The 12,637-nt window shown below is 39.3% G+C and overlaps 1 protein-coding gene across 1 annotated transcript in view; it reads left to right on the top strand.

Moving 5' to 3' along the window:
- The window catches only part of LOC103389473 (dystrophin), a 159,323-nt gene that overhangs the window by 123,240 nt on the left and 23,446 nt on the right, over nt 1–12,637 (top strand). Inside the window, 4 exon segments of the mRNA XM_025062208.1 lie at nt 417–685; nt 800–946; nt 5,827–5,887; nt 6,630–6,690. Coding sequence (XP_024917976.1) covers nt 417–685; nt 800–946; nt 5,827–5,887; nt 6,630–6,690 — 538 coding nt within the window.

The raw sequence follows: 12,637 nt of genomic DNA, 5'->3' as shown, positions 1-12,637 counted from the left end.
CTCAGGAGGTGTCGATGAAGCATGTTAACCAACTATTCCTAAGGCAAAGCAGCACATGTAGTAAAACTGAGCTGCCTGTATTTCTTGAGAAGTTTACAGTGATAAATACTAACAACATTTATTATTGTTTTAAAACCTTAATTTCCTGAAGATAAATCCTTGAGGAGTTATCTTCGGGGAATTAAGGTTTGAAAATCAAACTGTATGTCAGTTATCTACTGTGGTAGCCCCTGATGAAGCCTTCAGGAGCCTATTTCTTGATTACAGTAATAAACTGTGTCATCTGCATATACAGTATATCATTTCTAGCATCATGTTTTCAGTCCTGGGTACAGACGTCTGCTACACAGTATGTGTCTCTCATGTTAGCACCACTACTCACAGAAATGAAACATTTATTCTTCCCAAATCTCCAGATATCAGCCCAGAGGAACGTGCCCAGAATGTGGGTCGAATCCTGCGAAAAGAAGCAGACGATGTAAAAACAAAGTGGGAACAGCTGAATGCAGATTCAGCTGACTGGCAGAGGAGGCTGGAGCTGGCTTTGGACAGGCTGATGGAGCTCCAGGACGCTAAGGACTTGCTGGATGGTCAGCTGAGGCAGGCAGAGATGGTGAAGGAGACATGGGAACCTGTGGGGGACTTGCTGATTGACTCACTTCCAGAGCACATCGAGAGAGTCAAGGTCAGAATCAGTAAAGCTCACAACTGGATTTTTTCTTGTTATTGAACTTCAGCTGAGGTTGGATATCTTTCCAAACATTCATTATCTTTAAATAGCATGTTTTGCGTTTTACAGGAGTTCCAGGAGGAGATTGCCCCAATAAAAGACGACGTCACTCAAATGAACCAGTTGGCATCCACCTTTGGTCCACATGACATTCAGCTGTCACCAAGCAACCTGCAAAGCATTGAAGAGCTCAACAAACGTTGGAGACTGCTGCAGGTACACAGTCAGGCCTTAACAATAACTATGTTCAAACAACATGGTTATTGAGGTCAAACTTTTATTTGTCCCACAATGGGGACATTTACACTGTGAGTCTTTGTAGCCCACACAGGCTGCCACAGGAGGCGTCAGTGAGTACGTGTTTGCAACTCACAGGCTGCCATGGGGAGGCGCCGTTAGTGGGTCCAGAGTGTGTCAGAGATCCTGGGCTGGATTCCCACAAATCCTTAATGGCGCCTCCCTGTGGCAGCCTGTGGAGGTTGCAAAGACTTACAGTGTAAATGATTATTATATGGGTCCTCTTATGCTAAGAGGCAAGGTCATTGCACTCCACTGGAACCACATGTTAAGCCTTAATCACTCTCAATAAACCCAGCCATGACAGCCATGTTGGAATGAGACAGTAATTGTTAGTGAGGGTGACAGAAAGAGCCAATCAGCTGCCAGAGACGCCAGCACCTACCAGAGAGACATGTGTCAGAGATGGACACAACTATGACACTGCAGTGACAGGACCAGACAGATGGTGTCTCTGAAGTTCCTCGAAGTGCCTGACAAGATGGCACACACACACACACACACACACACACACACGCATATATTGAACACAAACTTATTATGTGGTACGAAACTTTCAACTTTAACACACCTGTTCCCAAGGAAGGTCAGGACATATTAACGATGAGTTAGTGTTAGTCATCTGACATCAAGATGAATTTTGGACTACATTTTCTATTTCGAGTTTATACCTCAAGTTTATTGAGGTATTTGGATTTTCCAGATGTTTTTTGGGGGGGGAGTTTTAAACTGAAGTCTTTTTTACCAGACCCCCATGTGTATAGTGTAGGTGTGACTGTGACTGTGATTGGTTAAATGTTTCTGTGTGTCGTCCTGTGATGCAGCAGTCCCCAACCTTTCCTGTACCAAGGACCAGTAGCACTGTGTAAATCATTAAAACCTTAAAGACAAGATTTGAAATAAATCATCTTTGAGAGTGAATTCTGTTAGTTTAGATCAGGGGTCACCGACCTTTTTGAAACTGAGAGCTGCTTCAAGGTCACTCAGTAATACAGAGAGCTACTTGTTTGATACAGACTTCCCCAACATTGTAATAATAATTAGTTCTGGGACATACAATAGTAGACACTCGATTTATTGGACCCATTTGAATATCACTGCAAGTGGAACTGACTCTACAAGCACAGTAACAGTACAGTGTTGACCCTCTTGTTGACTAGTTTGATTTGTAGAACATCCACAGCTACCAGGTGACCCTAGGCACAACGTTGGTGACCCCTGGTTTAGAGTCTAAAATGATGAATTATTTTGAATAATTACTGGATTACCTTCAAATGAAAAAAGTAAATGGAAGTGCATATTATTAACCTTTAACTCTGGCCTGGTATCAAATAAATGGTGGAGCAGGTGTTGGGGACCTCTGATTACTGGTTACCTCTCCAGGGTGAAGCCTGCCTTGACCTGTTGACTATCAGAAAATATGCCAGCTCTTTCTGCAGTCCATGAACCCAAACAATCTCAAGGCTCATCAATACAATCTTTTTAAGGTGGACATTCAGTCACATCGTGATCTGACAATTGTAACACCAGGGGACTGACCTGATGTTTTTTTGTTTCTATCGATAAAAGATTTCCATATATTTGGTATGTAGGCAGCTAGTAACGTAAAAGTTCCTGGTAGTATGTCAGGGGAACACAACTCATCTGAAGTGCCCTGAAATTTGGTAAAAGCTCATTTAACATTCTACTCAGCAAAGCAACTGTTGTCCATTTCCTTAGATCACTTCAGTTAGTTCACGCTCGTCTTTCCTGCCTGAAAGGTCGTCGCTCAGTGATTGGTCGACACCGGAGACACGGTGCACTTTCTGTAATTGCACTAAATTTGTCCTCAACAATTTAGCTCGTCTCGTTTGTACCGCTCCAATTAGGTCACTCTGGATATGGCGAGAAGCAGCACAGACAGAAATGGACTGGGTGAGGTTGACTCACAGGTAATAATGTCATCAACCACCCACCCACCCCCCCCGCCTCAATTTATTGGTACTTCATTTCACACCATGTGTCACACTCAGTCTTCTGAAAATGTGTCATTTCACTCAGTTTGTGTGTGAAATCCACCAGCGCGTCCACACAGACCCTTACTCCTATTAGAAATGTCTTACTCACAGTGGTCCAAAAGTTCACACCCTGAAATGAGTTGTCTGTAATTGCTGCACATGACGTCTGAGCTGGGTTTTTTTGCATTATGATAAAGGTCTTCACATCATGACAAGAGATGAAACCTCTGTCAGGGGAGGTTGATTGGGTTATAGAAAAACAAATTCATATGAAAGCACTGCATTTCCAAACATACGACCACTCACACTGGCTTTCTGTTTAATTGGGAATACAATTAAATCTGTGCAAATGCGACTGTTTTTTTTTTTTACAGATTTCTATAAAAATAATTATACGTTTTTGCATAGTAACTGGGAAAGAACAATTGCGTGTATAGAAGCTAAAAGTAACCCAGATGTCAGATAAGAGGCTGGGGGAGAAGGTAGTGAATATTTAAAACTAATTGCAGAAATTGCTTTAAGATCTTTCAGAATTTAACTAAGAATATTTTATATTCATTTTAGTCATAGTTAAATCTGGATCATTATGAAAAAGCTAAACATAAATAATTCAAGACAATTGAATAATTAAACATGCCTATAATATAGTGGCTGAATGAACACCAGGCTAATTCTCAAATTGATGTTAAAATAGATATGAATTGGCTAAGAAGTTAGCATCAAAAATACCATGTATACACTCCCAGCCTAAGGTTACCCAGATATACCAAAAATAAGGGGGAGTATGGCCAAAGAGATTTCTGAATGGGAGGATTTCTTTAAAAAACAAATTAAACTATGTCATTGAAATTAACCTATGTTATTGAATTTAAGTATCAAAATCTGGGTATGATTGTCCTCAAACTGACAAATAGTAGTTATTGAACATGATGAAAGTGGCCTGGAAAACATCAATAAATGAAAAGACAACTTCTTACGCAGCTAATTGGCCATAGAAATGAGTGATGTGTGTCCTCCTTTGTCCCGCCTCTCTCCTCATGTACCTGCTGCACCTCACTGATTTAGGACAATTATCTGGACACTTGGGCGGACAGCTCACTGACAAGTGAAGGAGACTGTGTCCTCTCTGATTCCTCCTCTCCAAACTCCATCATGGCCTCCACGTTGTCCGTGTGTCATTCTGTGTCCTCCTGTCCCGTACATTTGAACATCCTTGTTTTTAATTATGTGTCAAAACGTGTTCTAAATGTCATTGATAATGTTGACATCAGTAAATGTCAGTCCACGACCAACTCCACCAGCTGGTGGGAAAAGATTTGTATTTTTAATGTGGCTTTCTGACTTGAGATGTAATTGTTTTGAACACATCTTTTGCCCAACATGACTTACTTTCTGTCATTTTGGACATCTTTTGGGCTCGGTTTTATAAATGCTTTGAGCTACATGAATTCCATGCTTTATTTGCTCTGATACTGGTTAACTTCTTAGAACATTTCCAACTGACTTGAAGCTGTCTTTTTGCTGAACTTTTTATCCTTGGTATAGAATTTGGCCTTAGTTTTGATTTACTGCATTTTGCTAATATTTTAGTAACCTTTTATTTATTCATGATATGAAAATGTATTTACTTTTAGCCATATAAGACAATACATCGCAAAAGCTCAAGATAAAATAAATCAATAATATAAAATAGACAAAAATAAAGGTAAACCTTTTTCCATAGTTTACAGATAGCTGAACAGAAAGAGTTTGTAACTCTATGGCACCATTTCTATGTTTTAATAACTTGTTTTGTTAAAATGTATATGTAACTTAATCCAAATCTTACAGTAAGTCTCGCTCCTGCTTTTGTCACGAAAGACTTCAAGATGTAAAAGACCTCAAACTGCTGACATTGTTGACCTACTTAAATTAACAACCTAAAGTAACACTGGCAGACCAGCGTGCAGCCGTTGGTGTGAAACCATAAAAGACTATCAGGTTGCTGGATTGGCACATTTTCTTGTACAACCATTTGAAGTATTGAGTATTGCTACTTACAGCTATTTTAACACAATTCTTTCTAAATGGTGTGTGGGAGTTTAAGGGTTCACTGCAGAGACTTTGCTGTTCTAGGGCTGCACTTCTGAACCTCAGATATTCTTGAGGTCTAAATTTCCTTAAGTCTTCTCTAGCTTCTCTCTCAGCCCTCGGTATTTTCTAAGCTTTTTGCGTTCCTTCCTTCAGATGTTGAATTCTCTTGGCATTTCTTCATCAAACACTTCAGTCTTAGATCTCTGTCATTCAAACCCGTGTCATGTCATATTCGTTGATCATCGCTGCTGTGGAGGTTTGCTCGGCCATTTTCAACCACCCTCTGTGTCCTTTAGACTGTTGTTAGGAATCCTAGGTTGTGTACTGCATACATCTGTGTGTTCATGATTCCAACCACCTGATTATGCCGTCCCACGTCCACTGTTCCTGTCAGCATCTTCTACCCTGCTGTTAAGTGCTGGGCTGTTCCAGGGGCATTTTTGCACAGCCTAACCTTGGGTTCTGTCTGGCATGAGTAAACATACTATGTTTTGCTGTTTCACTGTAACTCTGTTATCAGAGATGTAGAGGAATGACCCTCCATGGCAGATGTGTCTTTTTTGTCCAACATATGTTCTGTAAATACTAAGCACATACCAACCTTAGATCTGTATATATTTAAGAAGATCTGGCTGTGCAAAATGTCAGTGCATTCGTCTGACTCTTCACCGTAGGCTGAAGCAGATGTTCTCCGTTGTCAGTCTTTTGACTTATCTCTGTCTCTGCCAGGTCTCCATCAGTGAACATCTGAAGCAGCTGACAGATGCTCAGAGAGATTTTGGCCTCCATGGTAAGAATCCTCCACACACCTACTCTACATGTGCTCCACACACAGACTCACAGAACAGCAGTGTTAGCTGTTTCTTTAATGAATGTTTGCTAATGGAAAGCTCTTTGCAGCAGACTTCAATTTACTGTATCTTAGTTTATTTTTTCTCTATTTGATTTTAGCCTTTTACTATTTCTTTTTTGGTTGGTGTTGGTGTTTACGGTTAAAGTAAAAAATATGTTTTTTGGGACAAACTTTATTTTATTTTTAGGTCTTATTCGATGTCCCTAGCTAACTCTCCCTTTGCTAGTGTAAGTTTAAACTCTGTAGAATTTGTTTTTCAATTTAATAATTCATATGAAATTGTTCCTAACAACAGAGATGTGATTTAGAAGGTTTAAATAAAGGCTGATGCTGTAAGAGCTGGGAGATTGGAGCTGTATTTCATTCTTTGTGTCTATGCATTTGTCCCACAATGCACTGCTCTCTATTAAAATGCAGTAAACCTCACCCATGGGTACAGTAATGTTGGAGAAGCCATCTGATTGGTGCTAATTGTGCTGACAATTCCCACAAAGCAGTTTGCTTTAATATTGTTGTGCCAGCCTTCGTGGGCATAAAACGTGCCGTTACTTACAGCATCTCTGTGTTTTAATCCTCTTATACTTCATATATACTCCTGTGCTTTTAATCAGACACTGATCCTACTATAAAACATGTGTAAAAATGTTGATTTGATCATGGTTTATCTCTGGGTTTGCAGGTTCTGTTGACAGTCCCTTTGAGCTGGGCGTCTCCCCAAACAATGTGCCCTACTACATCAAGTAAGTGCTGACCTCTGTGTTGTCCAGCTTGTCCAGAGGCTGACAGAGGCTGCTGGTCTGGCTAAATGACATGAAAACTGCTGGAACTCTAAGTGCGCCTTTCTCACTGCTACACTAACAGCTTTTAGTTTAGTTTCAGATTTTAGCAGAGATGATTACTGTGGCTTTTCAGGAAAACAAAATGGTCCCTGTGTTAAATGGCTCCCTGCTCGTCTATGGCTGTGAAAGCCCATTGAAGATTAGAGGAAATGATATGTTTACCATTTGAAGTCCAGGAGTCTGCTGTCTAGAAACGCCTGCACTGCTTTAACATTTCTTCTAGGGGAGCATATAAATTATGCATTAAATCTATGAAATATCAGTGTTTACTCGACATATAAATAGAAAAAGGAGTTCCTGTACCCCTATATATATATGTACATACACTCTGATGTCTGAAGCAGGGATTGTTTGGAGTGTAAAAGTTGTCCTAGTGCTCTCATTCACAGCTGTTTTGTATTCCCTTGTGACATTTTCAGGGGTAAAATGCCCCTTACTGAGGACATCTGCCTGTATTTCAGATGTGGTGACAGTCCTGTTAAATTATGAAAACTGGCCCCTGAGAGACACATTTCAACCAGTTTCCTGTCTGGCTAGAATGTATCTGCTACGCCCACCCAGATATTTCCTTTAACATGTCTTTACTAAGGACTGATGTGGGTCAGAAATATAGATATCATTACTGGGACTGTCTCTGCAGTACTGCTTGCTGACACTTTTATCAGATCTCCACATATTTTAATACTTCCTTGATCAGCAGAGGGCACTCTTACCTTAGCTAAACATACACTGTATGTAAGAAACAGACCAGTAGTTGTAAAAGAGAAGTTTTGGAACTACATGTAGCATTAAGGATACCTTAAGGAGGAACGATGAGTTTGGAACTCCCTTAAGCCATAACGTACAAAACGTGTTCTATTGAGAATGATGTAAAAACCAGTGTTTGAGGCCATGAATATGTTGAGCCTTTGTGCACTAAGTGACAAGAATCCTATTTCCTCTTAAGGCATCCATTTATACAGATCTGCTTCACAAACCAGAGCTACCTTCAGGGCTTTACTTCGGCAGCCAGATGGCTTCACTTATTTCTCTACAAGACATCAAAAATATTCGTGGCACATCTTGGTTTTTAACAGGCTCCGTTTGGACTCAGACCCTCATAACGACAGGTTTCAGAGTTGAACCTTCTTCTTCACATCAATTCTACCACTTACCGTGTTTGTCGACTGTAATGGCTCACTGAAGGTAAAACTGTACCTTACAGCAGAGTTTGTTTAGTGTAGTGTAGTAAACCTCCAACAATAGAAACATAAAATCCACCCTTACACACTTAGCTCTTTAAACATTCCTGGGTAAAAGACCAAGCTGGGAAATGCAACACAAAAATAGTCAAAACTTTGTTAAAACATTAAAATTAGGATAATAAATATCAAGGTAAATTGGCTTAAAACTCTAAATACGCTGAAGAGAAAAGTTGAACACAAAGTCTACAGTGCATTTGCTAAGATTACTAAAGATTACTAAACTAATTTACATACATATTAGCCAGATATAAGAAATGACCTAAAACAGCCAAAAATAAATCGAGTTATAGTTAGCAATAATACAGTACATACATTACATACATATCACATACATTGAAGGTAGCCAAAAAAACTAGAAATCCACAAAAAAGTATTTACACATAGATTAGAATACCTCCATATTACTTGAAAAGATAAGTCAAAATTAGGATAGAAATAACTGAAAAAGGTCTGAAGGTTATCCATTTAACCTGTAAAGTAGTTAAAGGAAAACTTAATGTTATGGCTAAAGCAGCAGAAATACGTATGGGTAAACATACATATTCAGTTAATGAAAGGAAGATCTGGAATAGAAGATAGTCAAAAATAATGAACACTAACTCATCAGTAAAGTGTGGCTACAGACTAACACAAAGATAGTCAGAAAGAGCTGAAAAGAGCACACATTTCAACATGACATTATTTTTGGTAGATTATTTTTATTTTGACTAATGAAGACATAGTGGCTTTTCATTCAGCAGTGCAGGAAGGACCAGGCTGCTTCAGCCACTTCTTCTCTTTGTTCAAGACAGCACTTAGAAAAAGAGAGGTGCACTTCATTTCCACTTCGCTCTATTCTTTTGTAGTTCCTGCAAGTAAAAGCACTTAAAACTTTTTCTTCCTTATGGTAGATTTTCCCAATGCATTTTTTGGATCATTTACATGACAATTCAAATAAATTGTTGTAACAGTTTGAGTAAGTTCACTACTTTTATGCTGAGCTTTGCTGTTTTTGGCAATATTTTCAATATTTGTTGTATTTCAGTATATCTAACTTTACCAATATATTTATCTTTTGGCTCATTTAAATTCATTTTTGACACTCTTCTGGGTATATTGGTTTATTTTTATTGTTTTAGCTAACTAAATTTTGCGACAGGCTAATTCTCTGCTAACCATTTTGTACAGGTCCTTATCAGGCTAATTTGAGCTGTACTGTAATTTCATCATTCTTATGCAATTTGCTATACTTCTGACTTCTGGCTATTTTTCATCTTCCTTTTTTAGCTCATTAAATTACCAGTTGTTTCTCTAAAGTGATTTAGGAAAAGGCAATTGGACTGGCTTGGTTTCTAGGAGATGTTTCAGCTCTCAGTCAAGAGGCTTCTTCAGTTCCTGTAAAGTTGTTTCTCCTTCGCTAACTTGTAGCAATCTGTGGCTTATTTACTACTTTTAAGACATTGCTGCTAGAAACTGGTCTATAAAAGAGATTTGGGGACATCTTTAAAAAGAAAAAACTGAACAACTGTGAATATCCCCAAGACTCAAAGTACACTATAGTGTTGTGTTGAATCCTTGGAGTATTTTTACCACCCATCAGCACATACAGTACATGTAGCAGATGTTTGGAACAGGAGTGAGTGAGAGTAGCAGTAAACACAGTTTTGCATCTGCCTCAGCACAGCAGGATGCACACACAAATGAGTGTTGCCGTGTTGAAACTGCAGAGGAATTCTGCTGATCTGGGAATTTTTAAGTATTACACCCTGATTGATTTTTTTACTTTGTTCTTGCCATTTTATCCATGTTGGTTAATGAGGAGGTCTTGGAGGAAGCTCTCTATATAAATGTGTTTATACATAGCCTCTCCTCCTGTGATAAAAAGAATTATGACTAGATATTAACAAAATCACTGCATCGTGACCAATATTTAGCATTATAAATAGTGTTAATATTAGGGATGGCTGGACCTGATACTTAGAATCGATATTAGGCCGATCTTGGTCAAGATTTCAGAAGTGCACATCAACATGGCAGCTTACTAGAGGTGAAAAGAAGGAATTACATTTATATTGATATCTGTATTGGCAGATATTTGTTGCAGTAATGGTATCAGGCATGTAAAAGTTGCATCGCGCCATCCCTAGTTAATAGAACCCATATTTAAATGAAATTCAGAAACAAAAAACAAATATAAGCGAATGAGGACTAATTACACCACAGATTCAAAAATTGTAGTACAGGAAAACAAACAAGTTGCAGTATGTATGTATGTGTCTGGCTTGTTTAAGGCTTGATTTGATGTTGTGAGGCCGTAAGATACAGCAAAAGGCTCTCATTTTCTGCACTGACTTGCAGAGACTGAGTTTTCTCCATAGACTTGCAGAGAAATAAAGGACCTGCCTAAAAAAGAATATTTTTCAGATACTGCAAACCTAAGTAGTTAAATATATATTAAGTAGAGTTTTTTAGTAAGCAGCCTCATTCAGTCGTACCTTAGAAGCCCTTCTACATGAGCTCATGGGCTTGCTTCATATTGTTTGTCAGGATTAACGTGTTTAAACACATTTGCACATTTGACCCCACTCGGTGAGTTGAAACTCAGTTGAGCTTATTCCCGACTCACTTCTGTCTCCTCCTCACTGAGGAGCTCGGTAATCATCACCTGGCAGCTTTGGCATGTTTTGATAATTGTTCCTCTGGCACTTGTGCTTGTTTTGTGTAGAAGAGCTCTAACATAGCAGCTTGGGTGTAGAGATAACAAAGCAGGAGGTATGCTGTGGAGGAGTGACGTCTCCTCTTCTCTCCATATGCAGAGAGGAAGATGGACCTGGTCAGATCACTGCAGAGCTGTGAGTGTCAGCTGACCACACGTACACACACATGCACACGCGTACAGTAATGTGTATACATGGGCCTAAAGTGTGTCAAGTGACAATGCCATTCTCCAGGGTAATTTCCTCCATGTTGCAGCAACTCCCAATGTTCGGGGGCAAATGGTTGAGGCAAAAATAAAAACAACTTAAGTTTTTTTTTTCTTACCAAAGTACACATGCATTATTATTATTATTTGATGTATGTCATAATAATCATTTCCATTTTTCTTATAATCATTACACTTGTTAAAGGTATTTTTTGTAATTTTCGGCTAGTCTTAGCTATGTTTTCTTTTTATTTTCGGCCAACTATATCACCCCTAAATAACACCTTTAGTTTCTTTCTGAATATTTTTAATTTTTTATAGCTGTAAATGACCATGGTTTAAAGTTGTCTTTGTCTTATATACATTTTAATTGTGGGCATGTTATTCTATTATTTATTTCATAACATACTGTATATTTTTGAGTAGCATTTGTATTTTTGGCTAACTATCAGTGATTTATGGGTTGATGTTTAAATATCTCCCAGCTAAAGTTTTGTTTGCTGTGTTATTCATTGTCTATATTTTGTTAACCTCCACTTTTGTCAGCAAACTTTTCTACCTTTTAGCCTCTTTTGCCCCATGTTGCAGACTCCATGAGTATTCTTTTAAACTTTGGCCTTGAACTCACCGACCTCGGTAGCTTCCCGGTGACTTCGTGCACTGCTGCTTGAAAGAGACCACATATGCAGTGTGTACAGAGGTGTCCACATACCTGTGGCATAAACACTGCCATGACAGCAGCCAGTGTTCAAACATTGCTCCACACCTGTTTAGTCCGTGGCCTACACTGAACGAACACACCTTCACCCTGTTCCCTGCATATAACATCAATCTCATCCACATTCAGGACCTCACACCACAGCATATGTGGCGCACAAACAGTGACAACTTATGGAGATGATTATCTCAACCCTGCAGTGCCCACCTAGTCCCAGATGTGCACGTTTTGAAAAGATTCTGCAGCGTGTGCACAATGGATTCTGGAATATAATTATTAGGTTGCGTGCAGCCAATTGTTGTCGTCTATATCCTGCCCACTCTGTCTCCAGCATTTGAAAGAGAAATTCTCATGTGGTTTGCACAGCACGGCAGAACAGAGTCTTTTCACTGTCAGTTTTGAGAAAGTGCTGAAAGTGCTGCTTAAACCTTGTGGGTAGTAGCTTGGTCAAGCAAACATGGTGATTGGGTTTAAATGCCCCTAAAACTCCAAAGCCACGACATGGTCTGGAATTGGTTGCAGTTAGATAACCTGTCGCTAAAGACATAAACACTGTGGATTTTGGCAGTCACTGTGTCAGTCTTTGGTTGTAGGTGCCCTTAGGGTGGTGTATTTTACAGGAACACACAAACACCACACACGACTATCAAAATATGTTATTGTGGATGAAGACTTGCCTATAAATTACAGGCCATTGTGTTTTTGTTGGTGCAACAGAGGATTTATACCCCCAGCCCTGAAAGGCTCCTCTTCCTCCTACTCTCACCCCCTCTCCTTCTCTGTCTTACTTTGTCTCTCTTTACTGTCATGGCCCATGTTACAACAAGAGGCCCTGTGTCCTCCACCTTGTCCTTTCTCTTTTTGTCACTGCCTCCTCTTCTATTATCAATCTCCTTCATTCCTTGCCCTTAAAGGTGGAAATCTTAAAATCAACTCACTCCCTCTCCTCTCTCTCACTGTTGCCCCCCCCTCTCCCCCTCTCTC

Source organism: Cynoglossus semilaevis, chromosome 14 (genome assembly GCF_000523025.1).
Source record: "Cynoglossus semilaevis isolate Cse_v1.0 chromosome 14, Cse_v1.0, whole genome shotgun sequence".
Lineage (NCBI taxonomy): Eukaryota > Metazoa > Chordata > Actinopteri > Pleuronectiformes > Cynoglossidae > Cynoglossus > Cynoglossus semilaevis.
The sequence above is the reverse complement of the archived record's forward strand: the minus strand, read 5'-3'. Positions and strand labels throughout refer to the sequence as shown.